Raw genomic sequence first — 18,752 nt, 5'->3', positions numbered from 1 at the left:
GTGAGATGTGAGGCAGAATGCTCTGTCTACAGTGACTTCTCTCAATGTGGCTACTTAACCGCTGCTCCACATACTTGACATTGAAAACTTAATGCTGGGTTTCAAGAGAACAGATTTTTCAGCACTCAAAAACAATTTGAGAATATTATAATCCTATGATTTTAGATTAGAACAAAGTTTAATTGGACACTAATAAATTTTCACTTCCCTATGGATGCTCTACAGGTTTTGGCAAAGGGGAACACAATAGTGCCCTTATTGGAACGTGTACTGTACAGCTTCAGCAAGGCTTTAATGCTCAAAAATAGGTGAAGATTTTATCTAATGTTCACTCTTGTTACAATCAGCCAGAAAGATGGAAACAAACTTTACGACTTTCAATTTCTTTAGCAGCCAAAGGAAGACAGGAAAGCAAGTACACAGGTTGTAGGTGTGTGAAGTCCTTGCACTTGAGAGGTGAAGGAAAGAGGACCAGGAAGAAGACTAGCCTTGACTACAGAGTAAGCTGCAAGTCAGCCTGGGCTATATGATACCCAGACTCTGTTCACTAGATGTGATGATATAGTAACTTAGAGGCAGAGGCCTCTTCTTTTCTCTTGTGAAGGACAGGCAACTAGATCTCAAAAACATACTACATGTCTGAAAACTATGCTACAGATAGAAATTCACTGACCACTGACTTTTGAGAGTGAGAGAAGGTCGGTAAATGGAGTATTTGCCCTGGCTGCATGAAGCAGCTTATCCTTCATTTGAAGAAGTAGAACATTTCTCTAGATGGAGAAAAATAGTATAAAATTTTTTGTCATGGTGACAAGTTTGTTGAGGTATTGAAATAATGTAGAAAGTTTTTGTGAGATAAAACAAGACAAATACTTTTCTTTCCAACAGAAGCTATTGCTCAAAAAGAAAAAACAAAACACAACAGCTATGTGTCAACCAGCACCACACTGTTTTCCATGCCACAAAGCATACCTAGCTGTGACCAGATGAGCACTCTCCTCAGGCTAGCTCTCTAGGTCTGAGTGCAGGGAGCACTGCCTTATCTAGGTCCAGAAGCCTGAGCTGAACTTTAAGGTCAGAGATTTTATTTCTTTTCATACATGAACTGTGTTTCGTGAACAGAATCAATGTTTCCTTCAACATGTAGGTATAAAGAACTAACTGGCTAGTTTTATGGATATTTCATATTCTTTCTCATAAAAACTCCACACTCACATATCTAACAACAGCAGCAACACTTTATGCAAAACCTAGATACATTTATTTATAGATATTAATACAGTACAATGTACATGAAAATTGAGGACATTGCTCATTAAGCCAAGAACTTTAAATTTTAATTTGAAATAAAAAATGGAGTTTCTCCAGAGAAAAGATCTGTATAAAATGCACCTTACCTTTGGCTCATGTGTTAAGAGAACATTGATAAAAATCAGTGACCCAGGCTTCTCTTACTTTTAATTGAAATGAACAGGGTAAGTATAAATGATTAATTTCTTTTATGTAGTAGCAAAGAGAGTCAATAATCCTTTCAGGAAAGAGACTATTTCATTTCCTCCCAACTTGGATTCACCATAAACTCGATCCACAAATGATATTGGAACCTGGTTAAAAAAAAAAATACACATACATGAAAGTCAGTCTTCAAACGATGACAACAAAGGAGGCAAGCTCAGGCTACAGCATTTCCAATACAAGAGCAAAGCCTCAACCTGCAGCACCAGGCTGACAATCACAGTTCTTACCGTAACTGTTTACTTATTATCTCAAAGTAAGTCATCTGAATCAAATCTACAGGATGAAAAGCACCAACCCTTAACATTATGTTAGTATGTTCAAATTTCAGGTTGTATTTCCAATAAAATGATTTTTCACTTTTTTCTTGAATTTGTTACAGTTAATTTCACAGTGGAGTTAAATTACAAACCTTCTAATGGTCATAAGGGGCATTCTGGGAGGTGGGTATTTTCTTGCAATGAGAAAGCGTTTGGTATTTAGATGTGGGGTGGTCTCTAATAACTCACACGCAGCCTGAGGTTCTGTAACCTCGGAACATTTACGAAGAAGAAAAGTAGCCAGGTACTCGTTAGAAGAAGTCTGAGGTGCCAGAAGCGTCATTATTTAAAAGGAAACGCGGCTCAGAATAAATCACAATAGGCCAAACACACTCATCTGAATGTTCATCTTTTAGTGTGTGAACACTCTTAAATAACTGCCAGCCCAAGACAGTTAGGAAAGCTAGGAAAGCTGTGCTTTTGTAAACCTCCTTTTCTGGGTAGTAGAACACAGGACTTAGCAACCAACAGTTGCTCACCTCACCAATGGTGTAATTCAACTGTCTTGCTCGAACAATCATTTCCATCTGAAAGACATAGCCTTTGGAGACACATTTTTCTATTAATTTCTGTAGAACTTCTTTTCGGTATAACCTGTAGGAAAACAAGAGTATTTATGAGCATCTGGCTACGTGCCTGTCTACACATAACCTGAACTTTGAGAACTCATCGGTGTCTATAATCTAAAACTCCCCATAGCCACTGGTATACAGACAAGTTCTCAGAGCTTGATCATGTGTCTAGGCCATGAAGTATACACTAAGAGTTTGGAATAATTTTGAAAATGGGCTCTTAGTATCTTCTTGAGATTTATATTATAAGAAGTTCACATAAGCACCCATACTTTTGGTTTTGAATTCACCGTTGAACCGGATATGCTGGAATGGCAGAACTAACAGATGATGACACGCAGCATGGTGATGAGCAGCATAGCAGTCAGTAAGTCACCTGCTGCTTGACAACATGGGGCAAGATCCTAAGGACAATCAGGTCATTCCAGGAAAAGCGGTTAAGACTGTGGACAAGCTAGGTCAGACCAAGACTAGCCATCACAGGATGGAGGCCCTCCTTTAGACTTCTATGAACAACCATGGTGACAGGTACTTGTGGTAGACAGCTCTACATTATTAAGCACACCTCGCCAGTCAAGCACATGGCTCACTCCGTTTATAAGGTAAGATGTTCAGAAATCCCAAGAAGCAGGAGGTGTCAGTTTTCAGAAGGGGCTTTACTTATTTAACTCAGTAGGCAGGGTGCTCGCTTTGGCAGCTCATATACTGAAACTGGAACAATATAGCCAGGATTAGCATGGCCCCTGCACAAAGATAACAGGCAAATTCAGGAAGTATTCCATATAATTTTTTAAATATTAAAATTTAATGCAAAAAACTAGGGAGATAACAATTTTTTTTTTTTAATTTAAAGTTTATTAGCCTATGTCTATGCCTGCCTCCCCCTTCTTGCGTGTGTGTGTGTGTTGAGGTTAGGAATGATTTTCTCTCCTTCTATCGTGGGCTCCAGGGATAAAACTCAGGTTGTTAGGCTTTTATAGCATGCATCTTTACCCCCTGACCTAGCTGTTTTTATTATGTGTACGTACATCTGTAAGCTAGAAGTGGGAATTTGGCATAGCTATAGTCTCAAGACCAATGGACCTATTATGCCAAAGGAGTTATCTAGAACCCAACTCTTGTTCCAGTCTTCCACTGAGCCTCCTGTAGCTTTTAGCTTTTTAAATGTGGGTAAAACCAACAGCACAGACTCATTTATAGTGAGAAGGTCACTGAAAAGCGGAAATAGTAAGGAGGATGCTGCAGCTGGGATATGCATGTGCTATCCAGAGTACAGCAGCAGCCATGTTCCCCAATGGGCAGTCAAGCCCAGCACTGAACTGAACAAGCATGCCAAAACCTTGCATTTCACTTGGAAAGCAACAGTCTAACATCCTTTAACAAGGTTCTTGGGAACTTCAGCCTGCCGATCATCACTGTGGAAGTGTGACTTATGTCAGTATGAAAGAAAAGTAGCTCTCTTTTGGGGGATTCTGAGACAGCGTCACTCTGTAACCCTGGGTGTCCTGCAACTTACTATGTAGACCACGCTGGCCTCAAGCTCGGAGATCCTCCTGTCTCTGCCTCCTGAGTGCTCGAATTAGCATGCCCTGCTGGGAAAGCAGCTCCTTCAACAGCCTCTTAACACAAGGAATCCAGGAAAAAGTTCAGGATGTAGAATCACGGTACCTGAAGCTTCCTGTTAAGTCCGATGCTCCTGGTCTCAGCAAAATCTGAGTTATAAAATTGGCCCCACGGCTGCCAAATTAATCAGATTTTCCTTATTAAATTAAATATATTTTAAAAGCAAGAGAAACACACCCAAGAACACAATGTTAAAAATACTGTAATTAATAAATGTGATACCAATTTCACACACACAATGTTAATTCTCTAGAACAAACAGACAGTGAATGAGACCTGACACGTCTCAGAATATAGGCAATTCTTACCCTTTGCAAGTGAAGTAAAGAAGAGACCAAAAAGTATCCATCCTGCCACATGTTGATAATAAACAAGGGCCAGGCCTTAGCATGTACATAGGCCTGGGTTCCATCCCCAGCACTGCATAGACTAGGTGTGTCGAGATTGCTTGGGCTACATGAGACGCACACACTCATGCACTCACACACCCCAAACCTACTTTAGCTAGGAAGAAAAGTCAGTCATTTAAACCTATAAATTCTTTGGCAGAAAGACCAGGGATTTGATAAGTTTTTTTTTTTTTTTTCAGATTTCAGCAAACCGAGACTGGCTTTACACCTAGCACGTTGGTACAAGTCTATAATGGCAGATAGCTAGCACTCAGGAGGCTGAAGCAGGAGGATCACAAACACTTGGGCAGCCAGGAAGCCAACTGAAGAAAAACAGCAGCATGAAAGCAGGGGAGTGTTTCTGATGGTGTCTGGGGACTGAGTCTGCTTGGCTACTGTAACAAAATACCACATACATTGGTGTAAACTGGAAATGCATTCTCCTGGTTTTAAAGAATGGGAAGAAGGTGCGGGACAAGTGAGAATGGGGGTGGAGTGGTGACCCTCTGATCTCTTAAAAGGATGCTAATCCCATCAGAGAGCTTACCCCATTATCTTCCAAACTAACCACCTCCCAAAGAAGAAGACTCCAAAACACTAGGGGTTCTCATTTAACATAGGCATTTGTGAAGCACAAACATTCAGTCCATAACAATGGCTCTAGATTAACAGAATCCAATACTATTATCAGTCACCAGCTATTAGAGATCTTTACATTAACATTTCAAAGAGTTTCAGGGGCCTGAAGAAAATGACTTTTGCATGGCAGCCATTTTAGTAACTCTGGTTCTAAGCCCAAAACCACTTGAGCAGCGGCGGCGCAGGCCTTTAATCCCAGCACTTGGGGAGCAGAGCTTGGTTCAGAGCAAGTTCCAGAACAATCTTGGCTACATGCCTCTCAAAAAAATCAAATCAAACCAAACCCCAAACCAAGGCTTCCTTAATGAAGATCATTAAAAAACAACATCAACAACAACACACCAAAACCACACGGTTAGAGACTGCAACTGGGATGATGACTAACAACATTTCCCCAATCTTTAGTAATATCTAAAAGCTGTGAGACTATTTCAAGATATAGTTCCCCCTCTAAAACATTTGCTTTAGAAAACATATACTCTGTCTTTGTGGTAATCTGAATGAGAATGACCCCACAGACTTATATGTATTTCAAAACTAGGTTTCCAGTTGATAGAACTGTTTAGGAAGGATTAAGAAGTGAGGCCTTGTTGGAGAAAAGTGTCACTAGGGGTGGTGGGCTTTGAGGTTTCAAAAGCTCATGCCAAGCCAAGCCTTGCTCTCTGACTCCAACTTGATCAGGATGGAAGTTCGTAGCTAGTGGCTCGCTCAGCACTCTGCCTGCCCGCCTGTTGCCATACTTCCGGCCATGACGATCATGGAGAGCAAGCCCTCAGTTAAATGCTTTCTTTTATAATTTGCTATGGTCATGGTGTCTCTTCATAGCAACAGCATAGTAACAAAGACAGTAGTGTCCATAGTCATGGGTAAGATCATCTTTGATTTGGGCATTTTTGCTTTGTTTGAGAGAACGTCTTAATCATCCTAGCTTCTAGAGTGGGTTATGACATCTGGGCAGTGTAGATGTGCTAGGAAGAGAACCCAAGGCTTCCTACACCATCCTCAGCCCCAAACAATATATTTATATTGTTTCATGTTATTTTATTTATTTAAGATAGAATCTTGTTATACTACCCAAGTTGATCCCAAAAGCCTGTGTGTAAGTCATCCTCCTGCTTCAGCCTCTTAAGTATGTGCTACATTGCCAGTGATGATGGATTTTTAATTGGATAGATGGCGTCACACACACACAAACACACTCATCAAAATAAAATAAAATAAAAAAATAAAGGCAACTACTCTCTCTACCTGTCTGAGGAGAAGCCATCAGAACTGAGATGCCCAGCCAACTACCAGCACTAACTGCCTAGTGTGTGACCTGCTAGCATGGCCAATGCTGTGCAGAAGGAAGCAAGCTGCAGCAGCAACACTAACTCCAGGTGAAGGCAGTGGAGCAGCTGCCAGTCAGTCCATGGACTCCCACCTATCTTGTCAGACAATATCAGAAATCTAGAATGCTGGTTTTAATAAGATCAAAGAAAAGCTCTGGAAAGGAAAATATATAAGGTAACACAATAATGAGAAACCAAAGTCTGTCTGACTTCAAAGCTACAGTCATAAAGTACCCTATTAAAATGATTATTCCAAAACTGAATTATATAAAACCATAATCAAAACAGTCACTCTGATTGATGCAGACCAATGTTATCGAGGGTTCTAATATTTGTGTTTTCTTCCAAACAGCTAAGGTAAAACTCTTGGCAAACGACAACTTGTAGGTAAGATGCTCTCTAGGAAGCTTTATGGGAAGTTATACCCTGATCCTACAAACTTTAAGGCCTGGCTGTGGTAATGCAATCCTAGCATTAAGTTTATCTAGTAGTTCCCCTGTAGAGAAATCACAAAACATGTACACATACCTGATCAGTTTTCTTTTCAAATCCCAGCCATAAACACCCCCATTTCCCTTGTAGCGAGTTCCGGAGACAATATCAAAATTACCCTCCTTTTGTTTCCTGTGGAAAAAAAAAGTAACTTAATTAGAAAAAGCTCTTGGGATCTTACCAGGCATCTTCATAAACCACTACAGAATCAAGTTTTAAGGGAAGCAGAGGCAAAGCATGAAGCCAAACAGATTACCAGACTGTTCAAATGAGTCTTTCAAACCTGACACTGACCTTGTGTTTTATTTAAGTTTTTAAAACATTTTATGTGCATGGATGTTCTGCCTGCATGCATGTCAGTATAGCATGTATAGGCCGTACCCTCAAAGGGTAGGAGGTGGGGGGGATACAAAATGAATAAAGTGTAATTAATAAAAAATTAAAAACAAAACAAAACAAAGGGCAGGAGGTGTTGGACCTCCTGGAACTGAAGATATAGATTGGTAATGAGATGCCACATGGGTGCTCTGAACTCACAAAGGTAAGTTTGCCTCTGTCTCCATAGCGCTGGGATTAAAGGCACAAACAAACGGCATGGTTGGAGGGCGGCTGGCTTCTAGGTATCAGGACTCCAGCGTAATCCCTCACTGCCTTGTCAAGCAGCAGCCACTGCTCTCTGTGTAGCCCTGGCTATTTGCGAACTCACTCTGTAGACCTGGCTGGCCTTGAATTCATAGATCCACCTGCCTCTGCTTCACAAGCTGGGACTAAAGGCTTGTGCCCCGCCACCCCCACCTGACTCATTTTGTCATTCAAGCAGGAGCCCATGCCTGGCGAAGGATGGAGGGAATGCACAGTGGAGCCATGGGGCCCAGAAGCCAGGCACCCCTGGGCAACCCCTTTGTCTATGGTCTTTGAGTCTAACATGTCAAGCCCAATTCTAGACAACAAGGACTTCATCTTTTTTGTGTTTTGAAAGAAGAGAATAGAAACATCTATTGAAGGCTCCTAAGGGCTCCTAAAATAAGTCATTTAGTTACAGACCTATACTTATGAGTCTGTTAAATTTTGACAGAAAGTTAAAAGTAGCACATCTACTTTAAATTAACAATCTGAATTTTAAATTTCTAATACGAAAAATATTAGAAACAGTACCTACCTGATAAATTCAGGAATAAATTTGGGCTGAAATTTGGAAAAAAAAAAATCAACAGAAAGTCAGCAACATACGGCAAGTTTATCATGAACACCTAATCAGGAAAGATCAACTGAATGAAGCGGCACATGCCTGTTAATCTTCACAATCAAAAGGCTAAAGTGGGGGCTCCACATTCTTCAGAGCAGTCTAGACTACACAGTAAGACCATCCCAATGCAGAAAGAAACAGAGTGGGGAGGCACTTACATGGTGAGAGAGATCAGCATCCATAATGATGACATAGTTTCCTGTGGCATGTTTTATCCCATGAATATAGGCAGTTCCTAAAATTTAAAGAATTTAGACTCATTAGCAAAAATCACCAGAAGGAGCTGGAGAGCTGGGCTCAGCGCTCTTCCTGAGGCCCCAGGGTCTATTTCCAGAACTGACATGGCAGTTCAGAACCACTGCAACACCAGCGTCATGCTCTCTGCTGCCTCCTTCTGGCTTCTACAGGCACTTCATGTACATGGCACTGACACAAACATAGGCAAAACACTTACACATTTAAAGTTTGAAAAACAACAATAACAAAACTCTACCCAAAATGTATTTGGGTGCATTTAAAATAGGGAAAGACATCACTTAGCATCCTAAACACATGTGCCCTCTAAAAGTGACCCTAACCAACTGGTAACTCTCTATACACAGTAGCACCGTCCACATGTATCATAAACACAGTCAAGAAGGTAGCTGGCCACTCATCCTCCATTCTGATGCCAATAAAAACAAACAACCAAAGCCCCATCCTTCTATTTAAAATTACTAAAGAGATGTTTCTTTTTCTTTTCCTGGGGGGAAGGAGAGGTTAAGACAAAGTTTCACTCTGTAGCTCAGGCTGACCTTGAACCCATGAAGAGTCTTCCCCACAGCCTCTAACAGTTAAGGAGCATCATGCCAAGCTTCCAAAGTCTCAGATCATATAAAAATCACTATATGCTTAACGTTCCCTGGTCCTTTAGCAAAAACACCAAACCTTCTAGTGCTAGCGTCTTCCTGAGACAGAGGAGGCCAGGTTTCTCAGAGCTCCCTATTTACACGCCACCTTCCTAGCCACTGCCATCTTCACTTATCCTTTTCAGAAACCGCAAATGTATCTCCTAATGATCACTCTCCCAGTTCCTAGGCCACTGCTCAGGAAATGGCACAGGTGTATGACTACGCCAATCATGCTCAGGAAAAGCTGAGTTCTGCCTCTGTAGGTAACTCCCCACTGTGCCTATGAGGCTCTATATCCCAACCATCTCTCAACCTAATACTACCTCTACCTTCATGTTGCCACAGGCATTACCTTCTGACCCCAGTTTCATTTCCCAACCAGTTTTCCTCTTGCTCTTCCTTGCACTCCAAGTCAGGTTCTACAGATGCTGTCTGAAGGTGAACGGTAATTTGCCAAGTACACTAGGTCCCAATAGAGCATACGTGGCCAGAGGCCCAGCTATCAACTATTATGCCTGACACCAGCTGAGCATTTCACTATTTAGCTCTGGCTAGCCTGAAATTTGTTATGTAGACTAGGCTGGCCTCAAACTCAAAGAGGTCTATCTATCTCCTAAGTGCTGATATTAAAGGTGTGCACCACCAGACCTGGCTAGAGAAAGCTTTCCAACGTTCCAGCCACTGAGAAATGATGTGTTTGAGGTTAACAGAAATGCCTAGTCCCTTGATCTGATGCTTGCACATTGTACACCAAAGCTAGTGTCAGTGTGGACAGTTACTATGGATCAATGAAAGCAGAACCAAGTTTTAAAAACAAAACATCGTGCATGGAATCTTATGAAAGAAGTGGGAAATAGTAAGATTCGGAGAGGACAGGAACTCCACAAGAAGAGCAACTGAACCAGAAAATTTGAACACAGGGGTCTTCCCATAGACTCATACTCCAACCAAGTACCATGCATGGAGATAACCTAGAACTCCTGCACAGATGTAGCCCATGGCAGTTCAGTGTCCAAGTGGGTTCCATAGTAATGGGAAGAGGGCCTGCCTCTGACATAAACTGATTGGCCTGCTCTTTGATCACCTCCCCCTGAGGAGGGAGCAGCCTTACCAGGCCACAGAAGATGACAATGCAGCCACTCCTCATGAGATTTGACAGACTAAGATCAGAAGGAAGGAGAGGGGGACCTCCCCTATCAGTGGACTTGGGAAGGGACATGCGTGAAGAAGGGGGAGGAAAGGTGGGATTAGGAGGGGAGGAGGGAGGGATTTATGGGGGGATACAAAGTAAATAAAGTGTAACTTAAAAAAAAAAATCACAAACACCTCATTTGGAGCCCTGAGCTTTCCTAAAGGCTTTGATTGAGTGACTCTCTAGCATTTTCAATGACTGCTCAAAAACTCTTTGGCTTTTTTTGGGTGACATTTTCCAGATCACTTCAAGCTCAAAGAATCCTGTGGACACAGAAATTCAAGCGTTTGATGTTGCTAGCAAGTTCATTCTAACTTTTTTCCTTTTTCCATGTGTTTGAGGTATGAACTCATGCCTGTGCATAAATGTGTGAGCATGTGGAAGTCCCAGGTTGATGCTGGAAGTCATGCTCAATCCTTCTTTCACCTAATTAATTAAGGCAGAACTTCTCAACCAAACTCAGAGCTCACTGATATGGCTAGACTCACTCCTTCTTTTGGGGCTGGAATTAAAGGTAAGCCCTCCCTGCCCCAATCTGGGAGCTAAGGAGGTACTAGAAAAGGCCCCTTCCTTAATTCAGCAAAACGATGGCATTTCAAGTCTCATAATCAGAGAACTCACTTGAAATACTCTAGAACAGTGGTTCTCAATATGAGGGTCGTGACCTCTTTGGGAGTCAATTGACCCTTTCACAGGAGTCGTATATAGATATCCTGCTTATTAGTATTTACATCATGAGCATAACAGTAGCAAAATTACAGTCATGAAGTAGTGCCAAAAAAACCCCAAAACAAACAAACAACCCAACAACTTTACGGTTGGTGGTCACCACAACATAAGGAACTGTGTCAAAAGGTTGCACACAGCATTAGGGAGGTTAAGAACCACTACTCAGAATGTTCTGAGTAAGTTAAGGTGGAAACTTTTTCATTCTTAGAAGCAATCACCTTTTAGACTTATTATATACTGGTCCAAGATATCCTCCTTCAGACTCGGGCTCTGAATCTTCTTTATCTAGGCTAGATTACAAAGAACCCCAATTCCCGGGTTCTCTCATCACTTGTGTTCCAGAAGCACGAGTGATGAGAGCCAGGAAGCTGGGATCGTCTAAGTAACCCTCTCTGCATGGCATCCAGCAGCATCAGCTCAGGCCTCCCACAGCTCTACCTTTAGCCATGTTCCCCCTCTCCACCATTCCGTTCCCTCTGGACAGACAAGTTTCTGGGTCCCATCATACTCAACCTTCCAGCCTCCTGAGCCACTCCAGCTCTGCAGTGATAGGTTGTTCCTCTCTCAGTGGCTCAGCTTTGTAGCATGCTTCTGAACAATTCCTTTTCCTTTACTAAGATCTTACTCCAACAGAATGACAGTACTTTCTATTTCTCTGAGTGGGTCCCAACTGATACAGACAACCCAAGTTAAACTACTAGGATGTCATAAAGAGCTCTAAAGGGCAACACAGCTGACTGTACTTGGGGCTTTTTCCAAACTGGAAAACAAAGTGGCAAACATAATTAGAGCAGATAACAGGAGACCTTACTTACCGAGGCCCAGCTTTTTCTCCCGTGGTCTTAGGAGCTGCAAGAAAAAGAACCAACATTTCAACACAAAAAGAAAAAAAAAAAAAACATTTTAAGTTTTATTTTACTCCTATAAAAGCATACTCATTTTAAAACATTAGTTGAAATTACTAGACCTTGAAGCAGAGTCTGTTCAACATTTTCCTGTAAAGCCAAGACTGTGTTTGGGGCTGGAGATAGAGCTTAGTATGCACGAAGCCCTGGCTCCCTTCTCAGCACTATCTGAACAGGGGTGCAACAGCAGAAATCCCAGTGTTTGGGAGGAGGGACCAAGAGCCAGGAACTCAAGTTCAGCTAGTATGAGCCAGCCTAGACTTCAGAACGCCCACATCTAACATCTAACAACAAATGGAAGACAGCAGCCATCACACCAACCAGTTCAACAACAAAACTTAAGACAGGGTTTCTCTGAATAGCCCTGGCTGGAATGCTCTTTGTAGACCAGGCTGGCTTCACAGAGACTACCTGCCTCTGCCTCTGTCTCCTCAGATCAAAGGCACATACCCCCACTACCTGACACAAAACCTTTTCTCTTTTAGATTTTTAAATTTTATATGTATGTTTTCCTGCATGTATGTCTGTGTACCATTTGCATGCCTAGTGTCCATGGAGACCAGAAAAGGTTATTGGATTCCTGGAACAGGAATAGTTGTAAGCCACTATGTGGAAGCTAAGAATTGAACCCAGGGACTCTTCAAAAGGAAAAGTAATTTTCTTTAATCCTAACCTTACAGGAAAAGTTTTACATGCCCCCCCCATTCTTCTATGAAACAGAATTATCTTGATATCTATTAGTACTTCTGTTGTGTATACTGTTTCTGGAGACAGGGTTTACTGTGTATCCCTGGCTGACCAGAAACTTACTGTATAGACGAGGCTGGCTTCTGCCTCCTAAGTGCTGGGTTTAAAGCCATGTACCACATCACTTAGCCACTATTTTTGCCAGTTCTACCATTCTTAAAGAGCACTTATTGATTCCTTTTTAGAAAAACTGAGCATTTAACTAACAATTCTGTGGCTTTCCACAGTATTGGGTTTTGTTATTCATCTTCGCAAACTTTAAACATGGCTGCTACTGCTTTTCCTCTGCCAGATTAACCATGACCATGCGTTGGATGACTAACCTTGTTCTATACTGCTCCAATAACACATTCCATCTACTAAAAAAAAAAAAAAAAAAAAAAAAGGTTTTTGCTTTTTGGTCTTGTCTTCCTTTTCTCCAATTTTTTCTTCCAGGCATCTGCCAAGACTTACAGCTTGCCCACCTGAAGTTTTCTTTTTTAGCAGCCCCCCCCATTGTCCTACAAACAGCCATAAAATGAATAAGTGCTAGGTATAGTTAAGTGGTTCTCAGCTGTAATCCCAACATTTGTAAGGCTGAGGCAGAAGAATCATAATGACTTCCAGGCCAGCTTGGGACCCTAGCAACCAATCAATCAATAGAAAAAGAAAAAAAAAATTGAGCATTGTCTGGCTTTACAGGAAACGATTGTAAATGCAGTTTTTTCTTCTTGCTTTTTTTTTTTTCTTTCTTTCTTTTTTTGATACAGGATCTGACTATGTAGCCTTGGCTTGCCTAGAACTTGCTATATAGATCAGGATGGCCTCCAACTCAAAGAGATTCACCTGCCTCTGCCTGTTAAGTGCTGGGATTAAAAGAGTATACCACTACATCCAGCCTTTTCTTGTTAATTTTAAAAAGATTTACTTTTTTAATTTTGATTATGTGTGTTTGCTTGCATGTGCCTACGGCTGCCTGTGGAGGCCAGAAGAGGACATCATATCCCCTGGAGTTGGAGTTAGAGGCAGTTGTGATCCACCTGATTACAGGTGCTGGTAACTGAATTTAGGTCTTCTGCAGGAGCATTAAGTGATCTTAGCCAACTATCTCTCTAGCCTTAATTTCTCGATTTTCCTGCTTTACTGGGGTGATGGGGAAAAAAAAAAGGGCCAGCAGTGTTTTAAAATTTGACAAGTCAACTTAGTCCTAACATCAGCCAACTCCTAGGCTATAGTTTTTAATGGCAAAACTACCCAAACTGTTGTCACATTGATGTTTCAGATTAAACATACAATTGTGACATACAACTGAACAGGTTTCAATGTATAATCAATGTGAACCAGTTGCCTTGGCCTGGTGCTTCTAAGAAAACTTCAAAAACTATAGGACAAAGATATGAACCCAGCATCAAAACCTGCCTCAGGCTGAAATTAGTTGATTGAGACACGACAGACATGGGACTTGGCTGCCTGAGTCCTGAGCATGTGTATGAGATGTGCAACTTCCCTATACCTTCCCCATATGACATTTGCCACTTGAAACTCTTAGAACACCATCCACCCGTGGAAAACAGTCCTAAGCAGGACTGCCAAGGGCAGGTTTATGATCTCAGCTTCTCAAGAGCAGATTCAGTGTGAAGACAGAAATGTCAAGGCCTGGCTTCACTACAAAGGATGGTTGAGGCCAGTGGACAACACAGTGGTAAGGACCCTGTCTCAAAAATGAGAGAGAGGGAAAGAGGGAGCTGGGAGGTAGACCTTACACATAGCATGTGTAAGGTCCTTGGTTCAATTCTCCAGTGCCACGGCGGGGGGAGCGACTACCACCATTATTGGGATTACAAACCTAGCTAGATCTAGTGTTCTTATTTTTTTATAAAAAAATTTATTTATTTACTTATTATGTATACAGTGTTCTGCCTGCATATATGTCTGTGCTCTGGAAGAGGGCACCAGAGCTCCTTATAGATGGTTTTGAGCCACCATGTGGTTGCTGGGAATTGAACTCAGAACCTCTGGAAAAGCAGCCAGTGCTCTTAACCTCTGAGCCATCTCTCCAGCCCTAGATCTAGTTTTCTTATGGTGATAAGTTACCATTTCTTGAAAGGAAAGTATTCATAGAGTCTCCAGAGACTTCTGTTTCTCTGACAATGGTTCTCTGTCTGGAGAAGGGGCAATGTTATCCCCAAGGGGACATGTAACAATATCAGGTGCATTTCAGGTTGCCAAGAAGGGAGGGAAGCTGCTACTGGCATCTTGTGCTTAGTGGCTAGGGATGCCACTAAACATCCAGAATGCACAGGACAGGGTTCTACCGCCAACCATCCAGCAATGTGTGCAAACCAAGAAACGGTGAATTGCAAGCAACTGTGAGCACAAATGACATATGCACAGCTAGAATGTGTTTTCTATGTTTTCTAGTTAAATCTGTATTTAGCTATGTGATTTTGGTCCCAAAGAATTATTCAAAGCATAATTCACAAATATTTTTAAAGATTCGTAAACCCAAACCAGTAATAAAAAAATACAACTCACAATAAGTGCTAGTGAGCCCACAGCTATGCTCTCAGCTCCACCTTCTCTGCACGTGTACATGTGTGCTGGGGTTGTAGACACTTACGAGCTGTCTGATGTGGGTACCAGGATCTGGACTCAGAACTTATAGAGCAGGAAGAGCGCTTTCCTGCCCAGACACCTCTCTCTCACCCTCATGCTTAAACTCCATAAGCTTCAATTCTGCTTCGAAAATATTATCAAATTCATGAAGCCACTATAAAATTGCCTCTGTACCTGCCCAAGTCCAAGTCACTCTTACAGGAGGACAGGCTTCATGGTGCAGCCTAACCCTAACCCCTCCCTTAATCCTAACCCTAACCTTGAGAATGTCTTTGCTGATCAGCTCAGTATCACTCCTGCCAACAGTGTCACCTTTCAGTATTTAAGGGAATTTATTCTGCAGCGCCCAGCACAAAGCCAGAGGCCAGGCAGAGGCCTGCTCTTTGGCTGTAAAACTGGTCCCCAAACCAAAGATACATAATTTCAATCCCAAGAGGGAATGCCATTGCTCATCTTTCTAGACTTTGTTCCTTACCACACTTCCCTCCACAGAGAACAGGAAAGGGTCTGCGACTTACAATTTTGTCTGGCCCATAGATCTTTTCCAGCTGTTCAGCAACTTCTCTTGTCCCATCTGGGCTTCCATCATCTATGATTATAATTTCATAGTTGATCGCACTAAAATAAAATTTAATTTTATATTAATGTTGGGTGATAAAAATCTCAAAATTTAAAGTATCTTAAAAGGTACAAGGCAGGAGGATTAGGATGTTCAAGGCCTCTCTACATAGCTATAGTGACTTCACAGACTGCTTACAATACCAGAGACCCCATCTCAAAATAAACAAAGCAAAGTAACACTTTAAATGGCACTAGCAAATTTAATTACCTGAAATTTATCTGACTTAATTTGACACTAGAAATTACTTTCCATTATATTCACACAATAGTCTCTACTCTAAAAACCATGAAAAATCCTTCCTGCTACACACATAATCATCATGCCCCACCCTCTTATTAGAAGACATAAAAAGGAAAGGAATATGGAACCTAGGAAATCAACCAGGAAACACTAGACTGTTTAAGTCTGTAAAAGTTAGTTCCAGCACACTTGGCAGGAAAGAAACAAAACCCTGCCCAAGAGTAACCGCAGTGGAGACGGGGAGATGGCTTCGTGCCAGCAGCACTTGCCATGCAAGCAATAGGACCTGAGTTTGGATACCCAGTAGCCAAAAGAATGGGTACGAGTAGGCATTCCTGTAATTCCAGCACTAGGGGTGGGAGGTTGAAACCCCCAAAGTAACAGCAGCTCAAGAATCCACCAGCCTAATGGGTAAGCTTTAGGCCGAGTGAGACCCTGTTTCAAACAATTCAGAGTGGAGAGTGAATGAGGCAGGCACCTGGTTTTTCTCAGCCTCTGTGTGTGCAGGCACCCTGACCCCACAACACACACAAAGAGTAAGGGTACTGGCCAGCTTCCCTCTGCTCCTTTTTAACTTTGGGTTAGTATTTAATTTGTCCAAACACAAAAGATGTTGATTTTGAAAAAGGTAACTCATGAAGTGAAGTCATTCTTAAGCAAAATCTGACCCCCCACCCCTTTTTTTTCTGGTTTCAAATCAGCCAGACCTCACCTGAGGGACCAAAGCAGAACTAGATCTGAGAAGCAGCTATTTCTATTAAGCTTCATTTTGATTCCAGGACATCCACTGTAGGATGCAGCTCATTGGCAGAGTTTCATCCTCCAGTACCCCAAACCACTCAATAAAGATACCCCAGAACTTTCAGAGGCTGGAGGCTGCGGTGTTCCAGGCCAGCCTTGGTTACAACAGAGGAAGTAGAGTGGTGAGGTAGGAGGTTTTGGGCCCATAAACTAAACAGAGCAAAACACAAATCTGCAAACCCAGAGTTTCTCTACTTTGGAAAAGGCTGGCAAAGTCAACTTGAAAGACAAAAGCTAATAAAAAGACATGCACTACACATTGTGGGACCACTATAAACAAATTCAGTTTTACTCAGAGACAACAATCAAAACTGCAATCCTAAACTGGGGGAGGGTGGCGCATGCCTTTATTCTCAGCACTTGGGAGGCAGAGGCAAATGTATCTGAGTTTCAGGCCAGTCAGGGCTACAATCTTGTCTCAACCAACCAAAGCAGCCTACCGCTTTTACGGATCACAGTATGGTGAGGTTGTGTTTTCTATAAGGAGAAACTATATATCAAGTTTTGTAGTTTTTTTTTTTGTTGTTGTTGTTGTTTGTTTGTTCGAGACAGAGGCTGACCTAAACCTGCTACAGCCCGTCTGCAGCTGCACCCCTCGCACTACCAAACTTGGCATCCAGTACTTTTTCTAGCTGGTAGAAAATATGAACACAACGTCCTCATCCTCATTTGAAAAGCAAAAGCAAACAACAAACAAAAAGCTCGGAAACAATGTGTTCTCTGACATACTGGTCTAAATAAACAGGGCACTGCTATGGCACCCTACCTAAATAGCAAAACCATGTTTCTGTATGTTGACAGGAAAAGATCGCCCAAGATTATCACAGCATGATTACATTAGCCTGGCCGTAAAACTGACTCCGTACTGCAAACAGGAGCCATTTAATTTACTGTTTACTTCAGCGACCTTAAAACAAACAAGCTCCCCTCCCCCCCTCCCCAAACAGCATAATGCTTCCAATGTCAAAATTCCCATTCCTAAGACCTGGGAATGGAACTCAGTAGAACTCTGCTTCCATTACACCAGGCCCCGCGTTTTTTCAAAACAAACAAGGCTCAGTTTCTAATCCCGGTGACAAACTAGGCGAAGATGCTCTCTCCTTTGCCTGCTCATCAGCAGTTCCCTTACAGCGCAAACATCAAGCTTACATAAGCGCTGGGCCCCGGGGCGGTAGTGAGCGCGCTGGCTCGGGACTCCCGGCTCTGGGGGGCAGATCGTGACCGCCCGGAGTGGGATGAGGTCAAGCTTTTCAGCCTTGCCCCTAGGAAAAGTGAAGTTGGCCCTTTCCAGAGACAGGCGGGGGACGGAGACAAGAGCGCGGGTCTCGCTCGAGACCTCAGCAAGGAAAGCCCGGGAGACAGACGCGGAGCTGTCCGCCTTGGCCTTCCTCGCTGGGGAAAGCTTCGAGCAGGCTCCGGGGGAGCGGAGGCCAGGAGGCCTCGGTCAATCTCCTCGCGCAGCCAACCGCCGACATGCAGCCCGCGGCTGGCTCTGCGGCGCCCGCGCGAGGTGCTTCTTCTACCTCTCGGAGAAGCTCTTCACCAGCAGCCACACGATGAGCGGCAGGTTCTCGCGTTCGTTGTAAGTGGGCAAAAGCACCGAATACTTGTCCTGTCGCGAGGAGCGCCCCTGCGGCGGCCGCTGAGACGCAGTATTGCTACGATTCGCCCCCGAGGAGGCCATGACGGAGCGGCACAAGGAGCCGGAAGCGGAATTACGTCACATGACGCGGATCGTACCAAATCCCCGAAGCATGAGGGAGACTTAGCTCTCCTAGGCCTCAATGTGCTTCCCTGGAAATAGTCATGTCCTGCGCCGGTTTCAAGTCGATTCTGAAGGTTTCCTTATAAAACAACCACCAGTTTCATTTGCAAGCTCTAGGTAGCGTTTTCGACTTCCAGTC

At 42.7% G+C, this 18,752-nt stretch overlaps 1 protein-coding gene and 1 non-coding gene across 2 annotated transcripts; one reads left to right on the top strand and one right to left on the bottom strand.

Moving 5' to 3' along the window:
• Positions 1-1,238: 1,238 nt before the first annotated feature.
• Positions 1,239-18,532, bottom strand: Dpm1 (dolichyl-phosphate mannosyltransferase subunit 1, catalytic). Its single transcript, XM_060382792.1, has 9 exons — positions 18,372-18,532; positions 15,704-15,803; positions 11,754-11,787; positions 8,286-8,362; positions 8,041-8,066; positions 6,918-7,013; positions 4,076-4,144; positions 2,315-2,429; positions 1,239-1,604 (listed from the first exon to the last, which is right to left on the bottom strand). Exons 1-9 carry the CDS (start codon positions 18,530-18,532, stop codon positions 1,500-1,502), a joined length of 783 nt encoding a protein of 260 aa, XP_060238775.1. The 3' UTR covers positions 1,239-1,499.
• Positions 3,089-3,195, top strand: LOC132653914 (U6 spliceosomal RNA). The gene has a single exon (XR_009591738.1). It is a non-coding gene; the product is annotated as a U6 spliceosomal RNA (small nuclear RNA).
• Positions 18,533-18,752: the final 220 nt, after the last annotated feature.

The sequence above is a fragment of the Meriones unguiculatus genome, chromosome 4 (genome assembly GCF_030254825.1).
Source record: "Meriones unguiculatus strain TT.TT164.6M chromosome 4, Bangor_MerUng_6.1, whole genome shotgun sequence".
NCBI lineage: Eukaryota > Metazoa > Chordata > Mammalia > Rodentia > Muridae > Meriones > Meriones unguiculatus.
Note: the sequence above shows the minus strand (reverse complement) of the source record. Positions and strands in the feature narration are given on the sequence as shown.